At 56.5% G+C, this 19978-nt stretch overlaps 1 protein-coding gene across 3 annotated transcripts in view; it reads left to right on the top strand.

The window, feature by feature from the left end:
* The first annotated feature begins 582 nt into the window (after window positions 1-582).
* Window positions 583-19978, top strand: part of SEMA3B (semaphorin 3B) — a 45292-nt gene continuing 25896 nt past the window's right edge. For 2 of the 3 annotated variants that reach the window (XM_050958653.1, XM_050958652.1), the window contains exons 1-2: window positions 7103-7209; window positions 19325-19466. In XM_050958653.1, the coding sequence (XP_050814610.1) occupies window positions 19373-19466 (94 nt within the window). In that variant the 5' untranslated portion in view covers window positions 7103-7209; window positions 19325-19372. Of the gene's footprint in view, window positions 738-7102; window positions 7210-19324; window positions 19467-19978 lie in introns of those variants that run through there. The other variant, XM_050958654.1, reaches the window with a different exon arrangement.

Genomic DNA, 19978 nt, shown 5'->3' with positions numbered 1-19978 from the left:
GCATGTCTGGCGCTGGATGAAATGGACTGGATGCCATTATTATTTGCATGGCAGGAATACCCAGGAGCACCCTCCCAGACCAGGCCCCAAGGTACCGGGTGCTGGACACCACATATAATGAAGAGCTCACAACCTATGGCTGGAGTGTGCAGGAGCAGACAGGCAGGCGGACAGGGAGCACAGGGCACCGAGGAGAAGACACTGATCATGCAGGTTCTTTGCAGCAGCTGCTGGACAGAAAGAGCTGTGGTTCTCCTGGGCTCTCCTGCTCGCAGCCTGGGCTGCCTGTTGTCACCACTAGGGGTCTCCCAACACCTTTGCCCAGGCTGAGTAGTTGCAGAAGGGCCTGCAGTGGGCATGTCCCCAATCAGAATGGGGCTGGGCCTGGGACCCTGGTGGGTCCAGCATGCTCCCCGCTGGGCCAGCAGTGAAAGGGTTATGTGTCCGCACACACCCTGGGAACTCCTTGTTTAAACAAACAAACCAGGGCGGGAGGGCGTGGGTGAGGAGAAGCGATAACGTCCCTCCCCTGCAGTGCCACCTGGGTATCCCGGCCATCTGACACAGGCAGCCAGCCATGGGCAACGCTGCCGGCACACCCCCCATATCCCCTGTCTGTGCCCGCTGCCGTGCCAGGCAGACACACACCAACCCTACTCCCTGATCGACTCCCGGACCTCCCCACCCAGCCATCCGGAAGTGCTGCGGTGACAGGGCTGTGGACTTTCACTCGTGAGGTATGGCTGGCTTCGCTGCTGAGTAAAGCAGGCAGCTCTCTGGGCCAGATCACAGAGGGGCAGGGTGAGCACGTCCGGGCACCTCGGTCACATATCCGGTGGGCAGTGGGCACACAGCTGGTACCAACATGGTGGCTTTCTTGTAGTCTTACAGGTGGTAAAAACCACTGGCGTGGCCTGTAATCTTCCCTCTCTTAAAGCCCCCTGATGCCAGAGCACCCTCCCTCACTTATAAACCGCCAGCTCCCCGAGTCAGGCCAGGGCTAGCAGAACCGGTGGGGAAATGAGAATTGTTTACCTGCCAAAAAAACAAAAATCATCTGAAACACTGTGGAGGTTTTTTGGTCATTTTCTTTTTAAAATATTTTAGAAATGTTTCAAGTTTTTGTTGAAAACCCGGAAACCTCCAACTGTGCTTCAATTGCTACAACCTCAAACAGCTGCAGTTTGCAGGGGGAGAGAGACATGGAAGATTTGACAAAAATTAACAATTTTTGTGAAAATTTCTGGCTTTGCAAAAAAAAATGTTGTGTCAAAAAGTTTGGCTGGAGAATTCTTGCCCAGATCTAATGAACTTTCTCTTTCTTTCTTTCCCATGTGGCTCACGCTGGGCCCTGAGATTTTATTTTTTTTTGATGCAAGGACAATTGCAAAGCCCAGGCTGTTCTTTTCCTTAGTTTCTCAATTCAGATGCAAAATTTCCACAACCTGGAGGGACTTTTGATGGTGCATTTGGTCATGCTTTCCAGAGTCTTTTGCCCCCTGGAGGCGATGAGATGCATGACAGCCTGTGGATGTGGTGGGCAACGGGGGGAGATAAAGAGACATCGCCTTTCTTCCATGCTGGTTTTGTCTTGTCTGGCTAGCTGGAGAGCTCTTTGGGCCAGGGGCTGGTGCAATGAGGCCCTGGCCGAGTTATTAGCTTGTATTGCTATAACACCGAGAAGCTCTGGAATCCCATTGTATGTGGAGCTGTACAAACCCGGACTGGGAACTGCCAGTTGCAATCGGGCTATTTGTGGGGTACTTTCTATGCAGAAGAAGCCTGAGGGAGGAAGGCAGATCCCGGGCTGTTTTGGAAGGTGGAAGAAGGGCTGTTGAGACGCGGGGTTATGACTGGGAGTGAGGGGATGGTGGGACAATGTGCAATGCATAGCTCTCTCTAATGGGGGGTTGGTCATGCTGTGGGGTCCCCAGGGGGACTGTTCTGGCCTGTGGAGGAGGTGCCATGAGGAACCAGCCTTGGGCATGGGTCTGATGGACCTTCGCGGGTGCTAGGGAGAAATCCAAGCGATGTGTTTGCTCAGTGCTGGCCTTGGCCTCTCCCCAGAGGAGCCTCTGCGACAGGCTGAGACCTTCAGCTGGGGACATGCCAGCCAGCAGCCAAAACACAGCTCAGCCAATGCTCACTGCTCCCACCGGGCCCAAAGCGCTGGCGAGAAGTGTTTACTCCTTGCTCCGAACAACAGGACCCCAGCACTCAGCAAGCAGATATGCGGCAGCTCCCACTCCACTCTTCTCTCTGCTAGGGCAGGCTGGGAGCATGGGGCTCCAGGCAATGGGACGGTTCCCCAGGGGCTCCCATCTGCCCTTCCTCTACCCCACAGCTACACCACCTCCCCCTGACTACCCAATTCCCTGGGCATCAGATAGCTTTCCTGGCTCCTGGGCAACCTAAAAGGCCTGACCAGCTGGCAGGTAGCACCATGGCTGGTGTCATTCTGGGAGCGACAGCAGGGCAAGCAGATGCCATGCCAGGAGCAGCTTGGGCATAGGCACTGCCATCATCCCATCACTTGGTTCTTGTTGAGCTCTGGGCCAGCGCCAGCCTTGGAGCCTTGGAGCCTGGCAGCCTTGGAGACGGAGCCTGCTACATACCCCTTGAGCGCAAGGCCACCATCAGCTCCCCTCGCCTGGCTGGCCTGGGAGGACCCCTCCGTGGGTGGAAGGGGACCAGTGGCCTGGGAAAGGATGGACCAGGACTCCCGACTCAGGTCACCCAGGCCCCTGGAAGTTGGCATGTTGCAATGACTTCATGGCGATTGCTGAGCAGGGCTTAGATTTGAACCCCACTCCCCATCTTTGCTAGCCCCTTCCTGAGCATGCAAGGAACTGCCCCAATCCAGAGGACAGATCTGCCTGCACAGCTGCTTCCACCCTGCCCCCCATTCGTAGTTTTCCCATCCCCTAGCCCATGTTTCCCTTAGAGTGCAGCGCCAGCTTGGCAATGCCAGTGGCCAAGGGGTGAGTGCAGAGGTATCGATGTGACCCAGCAGCCCCCAGCTGGCCGTGAGACATGCAGAAAGGTGGGAAGTGCACAGCACCATCCACTGCACGGCACTTGCTATTCTTGGCAGCGCCGGGTGGAAAATTAGAAGCATCAAAAGAATTTTGTTTTCCTTTGGCTGGGCCAAAGCCAGGCAGCTGGGCCACAGCTGAGCAAGGAGGAGGCTGACGGATTCCATCATCTACCTCTAAGCCAATGGCCAATGCCTTGGTCCGTGGAATCTGTGACACCCCTCCCCCATGAAATCACTGCACCTGAGCAGGCTCCTCCATGCATTCTATGTCGCCTTTGCGCACGCTGGCTCTGCTGCATATGTACCCCACTGGATATATAGGTGCTCTGCCGGGCCATCGCTGGGGGCCTTAGCTTGCCAGCTCATGTTGTAGTGACTGGAGGTTCCAGGTTCAATCCCCACTCTCCAAACCAGCCCTTGCAGGAGCCAACCAGAGGAAATGGGACCGAGCTCCTGGTGTCTCCCAACAAACAGGGACCATTTGCCTCCCATATTTCTGCACCTGCAGACGGGGTGGAGAGCCACAGAGCATCCTCCCAGCTCAGTAGGACAATCTCTATCCTCTGGCATCGCTAGAGGGCTTCTCCCGCCTTCCTTCTTTGGCTCGGGAGAGCAATCAGGAGGCACTGAGCTCCTTGGGCTCCTTGCCTGCGGACTCGGGGATGGAGGTGGACAGCTGCTGTGCCCCAGGATTGGGTGCACGGCATTGGGCACAGCCATACAGCCACTGGCATTGCAGGGGATCCTACAGGCAGCATGGAGTGTCCATGAGCTGAGAGGCCAATCTCCAGGGAAAATGTCCTCACTGCATCAGCCTATTCCCATCCTGGGCTTCTGCCCAGCTCTGCTGATGCTCCTGTGTCCTGCCAGCAGCCCCATCTGCACAGCCTGGCCTGGGCTGAGACTGCGCTAATTCTGTGCAGCAGATGGATTGGATGGATCTGAGCCCCCACCCCCATACACTCAGCCCCGCCACTCAACAAATTCCCACCCAGCTGCTGAATCCCCAGTGCCCCCCATGGGTGAACCCATGGAACAACAGCCCCAAAGGCCAGCGCCCCGCAGCCTGGGGAAAAGCCGTGTCTCGGAGAGGAAGGGAAACAGAAACCCACCAAGACGCTTACGCGGCATCTGCCTGTGAAGCCCAGATCTGCAGCTTCTCCAAAGATGGAGTCTCTGTTCCCCCCCACACACACATAGGGCAAAATGTCTGGCCCTAGATCAAGACCAGAGTTTGAGCGTTTTAATCAGACTCAGGCCTGTGCCTACCCCACATGGGAGCTGCAGTGAAGGGGACCAGAACTGAAGGAGGCGTTCAGTGAGTGGCTGTGCAGTGGGGGTGGGATGGGGAAAGGGCAGAACTTAATTTGTAATGAAATAGGGGCTGGGGCTCAAGCAATTTTTTTACTTTCATAACTAACATAAGCCCAGAGGCGCCGGGGCTCTGACCCGCCAGGCCCTGAGGTGCCAGGGCTCTGAGCTACCAGGCCCAGAGGTGCCGGGGCGCTGACCTGCCAGGCTTGGAGGCGCCAGGGCTCTGACTTGCCAAGTCCAGAGGTGCTGGGGCTCTGACCTGCCAAGTCCAGGGGCGCCGGGGCTCTGACCTACCAGGCCCTGAGGTGCCGGGGCTCTGAACTACCAGGCCCTGAGGTGCCAGGGTTCTGACCTGCCAGGCCCAGAGGCGCCGGGGCTCTGAACTGCTAGGCCCAGAGGCGCCGTGGCTCTGAACTGCCAGGCCCAGAGGTACTGGGGCTTTGACCTACCAGGCCCTGAGATACCGGGGCTCTGAACTGCCAGGCCCAGAGGCGCTGGGGCTTTGACCTGCCAGGCCCAGAGGCGCCGGGGCTCTGACCTGCCAGGCCTAGAGGTGCTGGGGCTCAGGCTTGGCACAAATTAAGCACTGGGAAAAGGTGTCCTGTCCCTGCCCTGGATGGCTAGAGGTAGTGGCTCCAGGGCGGTTCCTCATCAGTCTGAAGGAGGGTGCAGGCAGGGAGAGGAGTGGGAAGAGGCCAAGGCGTGCATGGGGAATAGAGATGTGCTTAAGGTCACCACACTTGGATGGCTCCGTCCCGCAGCTGCAGGCCTGCCAGAGCCATTTCGGCCCACACACATCCCGGAAGATCCGGGGGAGGCAAGGACTCAGGGCAAAGGTGGCACACAACCCAGGGGCCTGGCCATGCTCCAAGGAGTCTCTGGCCGCCACTCTGAAGTTCATGGGAGGAGACAAGACTGGGCCCCTCTCTTTGCCTGTCACCCCTTCCTTCCCCCAAGGACCACGCAGGGAGCCCCAGGCACAGCCATGGGGCTTGGCCAAGGAGGGGGCTGGACCGTGGTGGCTCTGTGGGCAGCCGTGGCTGTGCGGAGGGGCGGCTGCCAGCCCCTGGGGCACCAGCAAACAACCGGTTCTGCAGGATGCTGTGGCAGGCAGGGTGGGGGAAGGTCAGCTCCCGCCTTGGGCAAAATGCTGGTTGCAGTGGTCAGGTGCTTCCCAGAGCCAAGGAGTGAGCCACTCGCAGCCCATGGGGTGTCAAATGGGCCCTGAGCCCCTTTCCCACCCCTCTCACTTCCCAAGATAAGGGCAGGAGCAAATGCAGGGGTCAGGGCCTTGGTGTGTGAGGGGCCCTGCTGGCGGGAGCATGGCTGTGCACAGGGGCTGGGAGGTGAGAGAGGTGGGAGGGTTGTGTGGGATGGAGTGTAGCAGGGGTGTGCGGGATCTGTGTCTGGGAGGAGCTGCATGCTGGGGATGTGTGTGGGGGAGGGCTATGTATGAGGTGGATAGGTCTTGGGAGTGCATGATGAGGGTGCAAGGAGGTGTTGGGGTGTAGGGTGTGTGGATGTGTATGATGATGAGCTATGTGTGCATGCTGGATGTGTGTATGAGGACAGGAGGTGCTCTGCAGGTACAGGAGGAGGGGTGTTAGGGGTGCGCTGGGGGTACAATGTGGCGTGTGGGGGTGCAGGAGGAGGTGTGCACTGAGGGTGCCTTGGGGGTGCACTGGGGGTCGATGAGGGTGTGGAGGTGCACTAGGGGTACAGAGGTGTGTGCTGAGGGTTGCTGAGGAGTGTGAGAGTGTGCTGGGGTGCAGGAGGAGGGATGCACTGGGGGGTTCCATGGGGGTACAAGAGATGTGTGGTGCACTGGAGGGTTCCCTGGAGGTACGATGAGGGCTGTGGGGTATGCTGGGGTGCCCTGGGGGTGAAGGAGGGGGTATGATGAGGAATGTGGGGGTGCGCTGAGGGTACGATGAGGGGTGTGGGGGTGCAATGGGGTACAGCAGGAGGGATGCTGGGGGGAGCAGGGGGCGCGACGAGGGTGTGGGGGTGCAACGGGGTACAGCAGGAGGGGGCGCTGGGGAGAGCAGGGGGTGCGATATGGGGTGTGGGGGTGCAATGGGGTACAGCAGGAGGGGCGCTGGGGGGAGCAGGGGGTGCAATGGGGTACAGCAGGAGGGGGCGCTAGGGGGTGCAGGGGGTGCGACGAGGGTGTGGGGGTGCAATGGGGTACAGCAGGAGGGGCGCTGGGGGGAGCAGGGGGTGCAATGGGGTACAGCAGGAGGGGGCGCTAGGGGGTGCAGGGGGTGCGATGAGGGGTGTGGGGGTGCAATGGGGTACAGCAGGAAGGGGCGCTAGGGGGTGCGGGGGCGATGAGGGGTGTGGGGATGCAATGGGTCACAGCAGGAGGGGAGCTGGGGTGCAGGGGGTGCGATGAGGGTACGATGAGGGATGTGGGGATGCAATGGGGTACAGCAGGAGGTGGCGCTAGGGGTGCCCTGGGACAGCAGGGAGGTGCGCACGCCCTAACTTTACAGCCCTGGTTCTTCGCCCGCGTAGCTCGGCGGGGCCGCAGCCCACTGCCCAGGGAGCGTTTCCCCCTCCGCCCCTGCAGCCTGCGGGCCGGGCAGCGCCCCCTTTAAGCGCCGGGAGGGAGCCGCCCTGCCTGTGGCTGCGCTGGGCGCTCCCCTCCCCTTGGCCCCGCCGGTCCCCGGGGTTGGAGCCAGCAGCAGCAGTCGCCGCGGAGGCGCAGGCCGGGTCCGAGGAGAGGCGCCGCGTGGTGCCGAGCGCAGGGCTGCCGGGGACTCCAGCTGCGTCCTGCCGGCTCAGTCTAGCGCCCCGAGCCGGAGCCCGCCTCTGCTCCCCTGAGTTCGGGCCCCCGGGGGCCCGCGGCGAGTCAGGTTGGTGGTCTCCTCCTTCCCCGTCCACGCGGGCTTTGCAGCGCTGCCTGCCCGAGAGGCGGCCACAGGCGGGAGGCGCAGCCCCGATCCGGGGCGCCGGGGAGGGCCCGGGCCGGGCGTTCTCCCTTTGCTGCAGCCCTCTTGGGGTCCCTCAGGCGGGCAGTGGGTGCCGGCCGGCCGGCCCTGGCGCAGAGGCAGCGCTCGGAGCAGGTCCTGCGGACAGAGCCTTTCCGCAGAGCCGCTGGTTTCCTACTCCTGCGGGGCGGTGGACGCTGCGGGGAGCAGCGGACGTAGGGATCCTGGGGGGTGCAAGGGGAGCGACGGCGAGGCTGTGTGGTGCAGTGGTTAGAGGGGGGTTGGGCTGGACGTCAGGACTCCTGGGTTCTATTCCCGGCTCTTGGAGGCGGTGTGTGCGCAGGGGACAGAGACTGAGGAGACCTGGTTTGAATTTCCAGCTCTGTCCTGCTTCCTGTGTGAGCCTGAGCAGTCACTGCCCCACTCCATGTCTCAGTTTCCCTGGCTGCGCAATGCAAGTGCCCCATGCACAGCACTTTGAGTTGAGTGCCTGTTGGCTGGATGGGGTGTGTGTTGGGGCAGGGGCACAGAATCCAGGGTCAGACTGGGGCTACCAGGCCCTCCTGGGGGCTGAGACAGAGATGTCAGAGCCAGGTGCTCCAGCCTTCAGGGCTGTACAATGCAGTTAAGTGTCAGGAAAGTGACCGGCTTTCCCAGCGTCAACACTTCCCTAGGCAGATCCTGAGCCGGGCTTGGGGGAATGGGACGGAGACAGGCCCAGGAGTGAGCTCTGTGATGGATATAGGCTCTGCTTGTTGCTCCCCCATCTCAGTGCCACCCCTCTCTCTGACAGTGCTGTAGTAATGAGGGGCTGGGATGGTGAGGGGGCTGGAGGGAACAGAGGGCCCCAGCACTCCCAGCCGTGAGCTGGAGTGTCCAGTTTGGAAAAGGCTGTTTGGGCAAGATAACTGGGTCCCCAGGGGCTGATTCCGGCAGATCTAGGGTCTGAGCAGGTGTGTGGGGGGAGGCGGAGGGGGAGTAGCTTAACTCCCTGCAACACCCCCTGCTGTCTACAGTGTCCCCCTGTCCCATCATTCTCCTTCCCCGATCTGGTGGCAGGCCCCTGGGGAAGGCAGAGACGGCTGGTCCTGAGGCTTTTGGGGCTGGGAGAGTGCAGAGTAGAGGCAGAGAAGGGGGCTGCAGGGGCAAAGCAGGAGGGGTAATGCTGTGGGGGTGAGGGCTAGATAGTGGGCAGGGCTTGTAGGGTAGAGCCAGGACACCTGCAGGGGAGACGGGTTGCCCCCCACCACAGCCATCGCCCGCAGTCTCCAACCTCCCATCCAGCAACGCCATGTACTGCCTTGCTGGCCTTGATACCCTTCCTCCTGCTTCCCCCACTGCAGGAGGTTCATCGAGGGGTCTGTCCCAGGCCCAGAGGGAGGCGTTTTTAAGCATGCTGGGTTCACAGTTGCACCCAGTGCTGGCCTTGACAACCAGCAGCTCGTGTGGGCTCTGGGGTGAGGGGGCAGGACTATAGCCTTCCCAGCTGACTTCTGTTTTGCCTGTCACCCGATCCCGTAAAACACTTTTACAGCCTTTCAAGTGTACAGCAGTTCGCCGGCTGGCACCGGCCCGAGCCCCGCCAGCCAGCCACAGCCGCGCTGGAGTTTGCTTTAAAGGGACAGCGTGCGTCCTTTGGCCAGTGGGGAGCAGGGAGCGCATCCTGTGGGAACAGCACTGTCTCGGAAAGGAGCAATGTCTCAGGGGTGTCCCACCACCTTCCAGGAAACCTGTGACTGGAATGGGAGGTGTGTGTGACGCCTCACTCCTCTGTTCTCATGGGAGAACAAGGGTCACCTAGCTGGATTATTCTGCACTCTGCATTGCTGTGGTGCCCACACAGGCGTTACCTGCTTGATGGAATGCGTGTTATTCTGGTCAATCAGTAATGAGATCTTCCATTTCTCTAGGGAATTATATCAAAGTCCATCTATCCATCCCCATACATACACCCTCGTCCACCCATCCATCCATCTATCCCCATACACACACACACCCGTCCATCCCCATACACACCACACATCCATGCATCCATATACACACATCCACACACACATATCCATCCATCCATCCCCCTACACACACACCCATCCACCCATCCATCCCCCTACACACACACCTATACATCCCCGTACACACACACTCATCCACCCATCCCTCCCTGTACACACACACACTTCCATCCATCTGTCCATCCCTATACATACCCTTCTATTTCACTATCCCCCCACAGACCCACCTACCATCAAAATGTGGAACAACACTACTCAATGGAGAGGGGGCAAGTGGTTTTTTTTCAGGGGGAGGGGAGTGAAGAAAATCTTCCCCACCAAGGAGGCAGAACTGGAATGTGGTTTGACCAGGACACTGGGATTAGCACTTACAGGATCACAGAATTTTTTTAATGACTGCGATAGGCCATTAGTCTTGGCGGAGGGCTAATAAGTGCTCACAGATCTTGCAGCAGGGTTTCTTTGGGAATGGGCAGTGATTCTATCCTCTAGGGGCAGTTCAGTCACCCACTCAGCCACACATGGCATGCTGAGAAGCTGTTGACTCCTGTGACTAAGGACACAGCTGGGCACAGAGTGAGAAGCTGGCAGCATGCCCTGAGCCTTCCCTGCCTGGCTAAGGACCAGTTATCAGGGAGTCCCTGGACAATGCTTTGGAACTGCTCTCCGCAAAGCCAGTCAGGAGCAGACTGTCTTCAGGGAAAGCAGCTCACACAGCTTCCACTTCCCTGGGTCTGACCTTGGAGCATTCAGCATCCTCTGCCACTCCATGCGCTTCCCACAGCGAGTCTGCCCAGGCGGGATCCTGGGGAAGCCACAGGGTCCTGCGCCCCTACTTCACAGTCAGACGTGACTCTCAGCCAGCCAGTAAAACAGAGTTTTATTAGATGACAGGAACACGGTCTAAAACAGAGCTTGTAGGTACAGAGAACAGGACCCCTCAGCTGGGTCCATTCTGTGGCCCAGCGAGCCACACAACCCCGTCTGCCCTCACTTCCCGTCCCCAGCCAGCTCCAAACTGAAACTCCCTCCAGCCCCTCCTTTCTGGCCTTTGTCTCTTTCCTGGGCCAGGAGGTCACCTGATCTCTTTGATCACCTTTAGCTATCCCCTTGTACGGGGGAAGGGTCCTGGCCATTTGTTGCCAGGAGACACAGTGTCAGTGATTTATGCACACTGGCCTTTACCTCACCACCTAGAGACTTAAGAAATGCATAGGGGAAACTGAGGCACCCACACAGTATTCAGAGGAAACATAAAAACAGTCCCACTTCGTCACAATGCGTCACCCAAGGCAGATCATGGCTCCCTGGCTTGGTCAACTGGTGGAGGTTGTACATTGCTCTGGGATGGGCAGCAAGCTGCGTCTCTTACCTATAGTCCACGGGTCCTAGCCCTGCACCCCTGAGAGCAGCTTCCAGGCAGTGAGGGCACAGACTGATCTCCAGCATAGCGGAATGATGCAGCCACGGCTTCAGCCCAGGGCATGGAATGGCCTCCAGGTGGCAGGGGGTCGTGGCACGTGGCACAGATGGCATGATGGAGCATCGCGGTGCTGGGCCATGGTGCTTTGATTCCCTGAGCGAAAACCACGAGGTGGCCACCTGCCTGCCCAGCAGCCACTTCACTAGGCTCAGCCCTGCCTGGCAGAGGAGAAGGATGTTGCATATATGTAGATGTTACCTTCCTAAGTACTGGAACCAAGGAGTCCTGGTGCCCAGGCCCCTGCTGTAACCACTAGACTACACTCCCCAAGCAAGAGATGGGGATAGATCCCAGACTCCCAGGAGTCCTGGCCCCCAGCCTCTCAAATCCCCTCCCCCTCCCAGAGCTGGGGAGAGAACCCAGGAAATCCTGGCTCCCAGCTCTCCCCCTACCCCAGCAGGCAGCTCCCGGCACTGCGGCCTGCCCAGTGCCTCCCCAGCCAGCTAACTGCACCTCCATATGGGAGCCCTGATGACTCGGGCTGCCCCCAGCACAGTCCAGGGGACTGATGCTATGGGGAAAGAGGCCGGGTTTTCTTGGCTTCATCTTCTCCTTCTCCTCCAGTCGAAGGAGGCAGCAGCTTCCAGGCAATCGCATGGGGAATTTTCTGCTTTTTGATCTAAAGCGAAGAGAAAGCTGCTTTGGCTGGAGCAGCCCAGCCCGGCAGGGTGTGGGACAGCAAGCGTGGGGGGAGCAGAATCCATTCCAGGGGGCTCAAGAGTTCGGATCCAGTGGTTTTTCTTGTGCTCATTCCCCATGGACTCCCAGGGCAGAGAGCTCGCTGATTGCCTGATTCGAATGCAGACCCATGGCCCCTGGAGTAGCTCCAGGAGATGCCCTGTGCTGGCTCCATAATTGCTTTGGGAAGTTGATGTCACTTAATCACAGCCAGTGTAGGGAAACCATTGCACAAGCTGCATTGGCTGTGATGCCACAGTCTGTTCCCTTGGTGGAGGAGCAAGACAGGACCGGGAAATAATTCCTCAGGTGTTGTGGGGGAGGGAAGCCAGGAGGAGCAAACTCAAAGGGGGATTCACTCCTAGGTGCGGGGGTGGGGCCTGGCAGCCCTGCTCTGCTGAGCTTCTGGCTGGCAGAGGTTAGTGGGCCTCATTCTGCTCTCCTTTGCACCCACTGACCCTCATGGACTGCCCAGGGGCAGGATAGAGTAGCATTTAGCCTCTTCTGTGTCTAATCAAATGATATCGGACAGATATTCCAGCCGTGCTGGGGCTTGGGCACCAATCCAGCAAGCATTCTAAAGTCACTCACATAAGAACGACACCCAGCCCTTCTTGTCCATAGCTCCCAAAGGTGGGGGAAACTGAGGCACAGAGCAGGGACGTGGCTTGCCCAGGTCACATGGCCAGTCAGTGGTCAGACTGCCTCAGTCTGGTCTGCTCCTCATGCATGGGGCCGCAAGTCACAATTCACTCCACAGGGCTCTTGGGGAGAGGAAGTATGGTCTAGTGGTTAGAGCACTAACCAACTGTGGGAGACGTGGGTTCAATTCCCAGCTCTGCCACAGACTTTCAGCTACTCTCTGTGCCTCTGTTTTCCCTCTGTGAAATGGGGCGTGAGCCCTGCCCCGCCCTGCCCTGTTGTTCAGTAGATCCATAAAAGGTGGTGGGTTAAGCTGCTCAGATGCTGTGGTTGCTGAGGGTGGGGTCAGCCGGGCAAATAGACCTGGGACTGAAATATTTCAAAATCATCTTTTTGTCCTGACATTGCATGTCATACGGATTATTGATATTCCCCAGGCTGTCTCATGAAACACACTCCTCAGTCATGTGCTGCTAACGGCGCCGAAGATCCTTCAGCCCAGGCAGACCTAGTTTGATCTCTTGCATAATGCAGCCAGAGAACTGAAGGGGTAATGAAATCCAGACAGGTTATTTTTCTGCTGGAGGCCACGGGGTGGTGCTGTATGTGTGGTTGGGGGTGAGCGGGGCATTTGCGGGAGGCAGACAAAGCAAACCTAGGGCAAGTGCTTCCAACCATAAAACTTTGCTCAAGAAAGAATTAAGGCTGGAAGTGTGGTTTAGGGGGGCCCAGCAGACTCCCCAGTGCAATATTACTCTAAATTTGACACCATTATGCTAGAAACTCTGGAAATGAACAGCCAAGCCAGTGCCTACCCCACTCAGCCCCCTCACCATCCAATCCTCTCCCCTCATTCATCCTACTCACATGACCTTAACTCTGCTCCCTGAAATTTGTGAAGATACATGCAAAGGTAGAAATAAGCAGTGCCTGGAAGATCATTGAGACTCATACCCTATTCAAGGGAGCTGCTCCCAATAGGCTGTGGCCCACACCCTGCAAGCAATCTTCGTATGTTCACTTCCCCAGGCAAGGCCCATAAAGTTCCCTGCTAGCAAAAAAGTGACATGCAAGAGTTACTCTGCAATGTAGTTAAAAATACAGACTTGCAAGGTCAATGGGTGTGTGCGTAAAACCTACATGACCATATAATCGACACACTTCGTAACAGCAAACAGCTCATTCACAGAAATATTCTCCATCCACACAGCAGCCTGTGACATGAGAGAGAACTCTGGCCTAACAATGTGTGCCCACTATATTCCTTCTGAAATTATTACATGCTTAATAAGCAACATGTAACCCACTGCAGCGTATTGCAGTAACGGAACAGAGCAAGGGGGCAGGTTTCACCTCATTGAGCAGTATGTGTTGGGGTACTGTGGCAAACAATCGAGCATCGTCACTCTGCCTGAATCTCTTTATTGTGCATTTCCAGGTGTTGACATCTGAGGGCTTTTTCAGGGGTAGGATCTGGGTAGAGAAAGTGTAAAGAGGTTTCAGGAGAACATTACAGCCTCTGGCTTCTGCTTAACCAAACTCACTCAGTTTGAACGGAGGGTTGGGTTGGGGAATTTCACGTGGCTTGTCTTATTAGTGAGAACCAAAGATTAAAATCAAGTGCTCTTCCAACATTCACAGGCAAGCTCTGCACCGGTACCTCTGGGTCTGATGCCATGCAGAGGGGAGAGGCTGTTTGCTGGCCTCTTGTATGGGTTGTGCCTGGGTCCCCATGAGGGAGCTTGGGCTATTGCTGCAGTCCTAGGCAGGGCCGCCCAGAGGGGGGGCAAGAGGGGCAATTTGCCCCAGGCCACGGGCCCCGCAGGGGCCCCCACGAGAGTTTTTCGGGGCCCCTGAAGTGGGGTCCTTCACTCGCTCGGGGGCCCCAGAAAACTCTTGCGGGGCCGGGCCCAGGAGCTTCTTCCGCTCCCGGTCTTCGCTGGCGGGGACGTCCTTCTGCTCCAGGGCAGAAGGACCCCCCGCCATCGCATTACCGCCGAAGCGGGACCTGCCGCCGAAGTGCAACCCGGTCTTCGGCGGTAATTCGGCGGCTGGGGGCCCTTCCGTTCAGGGACCCGCCGCTGAAGTGCCCCAAAGACTCGCAGCGGGGGCCCCCCGCCACCGAATTACCGCCGAAGAGCGGGCTGCACTTCGGTGGCGGGTCCCGCTTCGGTGGTAATTCGCCGGCGGGGGGCCCCCGCCGCGGGTCTTCGGGGCACTTCAGTGGCAGGTCCCAGAACGGAAGGGCCCCTCGCCACCGAACAGGGCCGGCTCTAGACATTTCGCCGCGCGGGGGGCCCCCTGCTGTTTGCCGGTCACACGGCTCCGGTGGACCTCCCACAGGCATGGCTGCAGAGGGTCCGCAGGTCCCTCTGGGCGGCCCTGGTCCTAGGGGGTGTGGATTGGTGGATAGAGCATTTGGCTGGGACTCTGTAGACGTGGGTCAACCATTGACCTGCCCTGAGTGGGCAGGTTACGTCTTCTTGCTGGGCCTCAGTTTCCCTGCGCGTCCTTTATCTTGTCCCTTTAGATTGCTGGCTCTTTCTTGGCCCAGTGCCCAAATGTTCCAGGTTGCTGTATTGCTGTGATGCTCAGTTGATCTCAGCTTATCAGGGGAAGCTGCCTGTACTCAGACCAGAGAGGAATGTGTTCCTTCGCTATTTGCTTTATGGCCCCGCATCACGCTGAGCTTAGAGTGGCTTTAGTGGGAGGCTGGGGAGCGCCAGCGCATTCCCAGATGCACGGTGTGTTCTGGTGTCAGCACCGCTGCAGTCACGTATCAGAGCAGCCTCCAACCCTTCCTTCCCTTCTGCCCTGTGGTGTGTGGGGCTGGGGTAGGCTTTAATCCACACTGGAAACGTAGGGCTTTAAGCTTTCTCTCTAGAAGATCTTAAACATGTGGGGTGAAAGCTGGGGGCTGTGTGGCCAGGATTTCACCCTTAGCATCTTTAATGTGGGTCAAGTTACGAGGAGAGGCTTATTCCTGACTTACAAGGAGAGGCTGAGGGAACTGAGGTTATTTAGTCTGCAGAAGAGAAGAGTGAGGGGGGATTTGATAGCAGCCTTCAACTACCTGAAGGGGGTTCCAAAGAGGATGGAGCTCGGCTGTTCAGTGGTGGCAGATGACAGAACAAAGAGCAATGGTCTCAAGTTGCAGTGGGGGAGGTCTGGGTTGGATATTAGGAAACACTATTTCACTAGGAGGGTGGTGAAGCACTGGAATGGGTTACCCAGGGAAGTGGTGATGACAAAGCCCTTGCTGGGATGGTTTAGTTGGGGTTGGTCCTGCTCTGAGTAGAGGGTTGGACTAGATGACCTCCTGTCATAACCTTAGTCCCAGTTTTGGACCTTAGCGTCCAAAATATGGGGGTTAGTATGAAAACCTCCAAGCTTAGTTACCAGCTTGGACCTGGTACCTGCTGCCACCACCCAAAAAATTAGAGTGTTTTGGGGCACTCTGGTCCCTCTGAAAAACCTTCCCTGGGGACCCCAAGACCCAAATCCCTTGAGTCTCACAACAAAGGGAAATAATCCTTTTTCCCTTCCCCCCTCCAGGTGCTCCTGGAGAGATACACAGACACAAGCTCTGTGAAACTACACAGAGAGACTCCCCCCTCTCTGTTCCCAATCCTGGAAACAAAAAGTACTTTCCTATTCCCCCAGAGGGAATGCAAAATCAGGCTAGCAATCCAACACACAGATCTCCCCGATTTCTTCCTCCCACCAATTCCCTGGTGAGTACAGACTCAATTTCCCTGAAGTAAAGAAAACTTCAACAGGTCTTAAAAGAAAGCTTTATATAAAAAGAAAGAAAAATACAAATGGGCTCTCTGTATTAAGATGATACAATACAGGGTGGATTGCTTAAAAAAATATTGAATAAACAGCCTTATTCAAAAAGAATACAAATCAAAGCACTCCAGCACTTATATTCATGCAAATACCAAAGAAAAGAAACCATAGAACTTACTATCTGATCTCTTTGTCCTTACACTTAGAAACAGAAGACTAGAAAGTAGAAAGTACTTCTCCAAAGCTCAGAGAAAGCAGGAAAACTGACAAAAGACTCAGACACACAATTCCCTCCACCCAAAGTTGAAAAAATCCGGTTTCCTGATTGGTCCTCTGGTCAGGTGCTTCAGGTGAAAGAGACATTAACCCTTAGCTATCTGTTTATGACACCTCCTGAGGTCTCTTCCAACCCTAATCATCTATGATAAATCCTCTCTCCTCCCTGTCCCCTCTGTGACCCCCAAAACACCCCACTTGCTCCCCTGATCTCCTTTCATTCCCCCTCCACACTCCTCTAGTCTCCTGCTGTTCTAACCCCACTAGACCCTGGCCCTCTTTGCCTCTGCCACCATCTTTGTGACCCCCCTGCTTCACCAGCAGACCTCTGCCCCTCTGGATTTGTCCCCTAGCCTCTTGTTGTATCCCCCCGCCCTCCACCCCCACACACACATGAGAGTGTAGCCAGGGGCAGCAGCAGCAGCTCAAGTTCTAATTTTAAATCCTACTGTATAGACATCTTTGCTGATCTCTCTCCCCACCCCTCAACCTCCCTCTGGAATTCAATTGGGGAGAGGGATTTCAAGGGGATTGCTTTGTGTCAAATCAGAGCTGTGACAGGAAGCTCCCGGCTTTAGCTTGAATGATGTCGCAGCTCCATAATGCAGTAATGAAGAGGCTAATGCATATGTGCGCCATTGCCCTCTGCTGGATGACATCAGAATTGCACCCCTATATGTCATAAGCCCTAGATTGTGTGCCTTCAATGGCAATTCTCCATTAGCTCTGGGGGTCCCCACTGAGCTCAAAGTGGGTACAGAGGGGTCTTTCTGCTCCGATTCACTCCTTCCTTCCAGCCCATCTGCAGATGTGGCATTTCCCTTGGGGAATACAAAGGTTTCATCATCCCCTTTGGTTTTGCATGGCAGTTTTCCACTGTCCTTTGCATAGCCACTTCTGCAATGCAGATTTGCATTCCCGACTTGGTCTCTTTGTCTCTCGCTGCTTGGAATGCAAAGACCTTTTGTTGGCTGGTTTGCGTTCAGTCAGCACAAGGAGCAGTGCTGGCCACGGGGAACCAGCAGGAGCCACTCAACGACACAAAACCTGGCTGTTCTTGTAGGCCCTACTTCAAAGGAGACAGCTGAGAAGTGACTGACATTCAAATATGTAAATAAATAAAAATAAACTCAGCCCAAGTCGCTAATACAAGGTCAGACGCTGGAGTTCTCAGTGCTGTTACATTAATCCCCAGTTACAATTTTGCCCTGTTGTGTTAGGTGCTGTGCAAATGGGTCATGAGTGACTGCCCCTGGCCAAAGAACATACCATCGAAACAGTTGAGGGCTAGGAATTGAAGTGACTTGCCTGGGCTCTCACAGTACGTCAAGGGTAGAGCTGGGATTAGAACCAGGTGTCCTGACCCCTTGTCTCCTGCTCTGCCCGCTGGATGGCACTGCCTCGCTAATTGCTCTGTTGTAACTGAGCTGATCTTCGCAAGGGGGGTTCACAGCAGCTGGCCAGGAAGCGGTTTCCTCAACCCACAAATAGTTTTGAGAGTTGACATTTTTCCCCCCAATCGAGTGAGGAGGAAAAGTGGAAATCTCGGAAATATTTGCAAATTGAAACACTGATTTTTTTTTTATCTTTATTTTTTTCCATTTTGGGTCAATCGAAATGTTTTCTTTAAAATATTTCCTTGTCCTTCTCTACTTGGCACTGGTGAGGTCCCAGCGGGAGTACACTGTCCAGTTCTGGCCCACAGGAGAGCAACAAAAATGATTAATGGGTTAGAAAACCTGACCTGTGAGGAAAGGTTAAAAAAACTGGACATGTTTAGTCTTGAGAAAAGAAGCCAGAGGGGAGAACCTGTTAATAGTCTTCCATTACGTTAAGGGCTGTTATAAGGAGGATGAGGATAGATTGTTCTCCGTTGCCACTGACAGTATGACAAAAAGTAATGGGCTTAAGCTGCAGCAAGTGCGATTTTGGGTTCGATATTAGGAAAAACTGTCTAACTATCACAGTAGCTCAGCTCTGGAACAGGCCTCGAAGGGAGGTTGTGGAATCCCTGTCGCTGGAGGTTTTTAAGGACAGGTCAGACAAACCCCTGTCAGGGCTGGCCTAGGGTTACTTGGTCCTGCCTTAGCGCAGGGGGCTGGAGTTGACGGCTTCTCGAGGTCCCCTCCACTCCTGCATCCCTGTTTCCACCATTTTTAATCTTTGTTTTTAGTCTAGTTTGCTTCAATTTAGAAAGGAAAAGTGGTTTTGAACCAGCACATTGAAATGAAAAATTCCAAAACTGTCAAAACAACCCGATGGCAAGTTTTGAAACTTTTTTCCGAGCTGGGAGATTGGCTGAGCCCGGCCCTGCTTCGGGTACAGTTCCAGTTTCAATGAATCGGCATCTTCTGACAAAACACACTGAGTCACAAAATCCCCGCCCGGCTTTAGTGCTCAGCCTTGTCGGTTCCGCGTAAGCCCAGCTCAGCTGGGCTCCACATGTGCAGAACCCAAGGGGGGCTACCAGCCCAGATGAGGCAGTTCTCAGCAGATGCAGATCCTGCCAGGAGGCCACATGGGCACGCTCCAGTGCCAGATCCGACCCACCTGCTGTCAGGGGCAGCTCTAGCTTTTTAGCTGCCCCAAGCACGGCAGTCAGGCAGCCTTTGGTGGCTTGCCTGCGGGAGGTCCCTGGTCCTGCGGCTTCGGCGTACCCACAGCCATATTGCCACCAAAGCCACAGAACCAGCAGACCTCCCGCAGAAACGGCGCCGAAGGCTCCCTGAGTGTTGCCCTAACGATGGACGGCAGGCTGCCCCATCTCCCGGTTTGCCACCCCAGGCATGCACTTGCTGCGCTGGTGCCTGGAGCCGCTGTTGCTTGCTGTTTACCAAGCGAGTGCCAATGCACCCGGATCAGAGAGGGGCTGGCCTGGGTGTAAACATCTGCACAAGGTGCAGGGTGAGCGAGTCTCCGTCTTGGCCCCTAATCCAGAGCAGAAACCCCTCCAGCTGCTGGCTTTGGGTTGGATGGATCAGGCCCAAGTCCCTCCCGGCCACCTGCCCCACTCCAGGGAGAGCAGGAGGAATGTGTGTCTTGCCAAGGGTCATTCCTCCTCCCCTGAGGCGGACTCTGAAATCACCCTCCCCCCCACGCCTTGGGGAGGGGGCTGTAATCTGAGCTCACTGTCTCTCTCGCTCCTCTGCCTTTCCAGCTGTCTGAGGCTCAGAGTCCAGCCTGCGGAGGAGCTGGAAAAGTGACCATGATCCTCGCACTGCTGCTGCAGCTGCTCTGGATCCTGGGCGGATGGGGCAGGATGGCTGGCCCCCACCCCAGGCTCAGACTGTCTTTCCAAGGTAAGCGCAGTGTGGCCCAGGCGCTGTCTGGGGAAAGTGATCCCGTCCGGAGCACGCGGATCCGTGGGATCCCCATCCTGCCACCAGGCCTCAGGGGGAGGGGAGGGTGAATGATCCGGTTGGATCAGTAGGTGTCTCTGGTGGGTTGCACCTCCCCGCACCCTGTGAGATGGGCGGTCGCACTGAACCCTTTTGGCATATCTTATCCAAGCTGTATCCGGAAACGTGTGCCCGAGTTAAACAATACGGGACGCGGTGATGAATGACAGATCCTCGCAGGACAGTTTCTGCCATCAGCTGCCACTGGCATAAAACCTGTTGCTCCGCTGGCTGCCGAGAAGTAGAGGCCATATTCTGATCTCTGTTGCGTCAGCAGGTCCAAATCCTGAGCTAGCCAGTGGAATTACTCCGGATTTCGGTCAGGGTAACCAGGATCAGGTTCTGACTCCACGTTTTGTGAATATGGTATGTTAAAGCCTCCAGTCCCAGAGACAGAAGAAGGTATATTTTCC

This window comes from Gopherus flavomarginatus, chromosome 6 (genome assembly GCF_025201925.1).
Source record: "Gopherus flavomarginatus isolate rGopFla2 chromosome 6, rGopFla2.mat.asm, whole genome shotgun sequence".
Classification (NCBI taxonomy): domain Eukaryota; kingdom Metazoa; phylum Chordata; order Testudines; family Testudinidae; genus Gopherus; species Gopherus flavomarginatus.
This window is presented reverse-complemented; position numbering and strand designations above follow the sequence as displayed.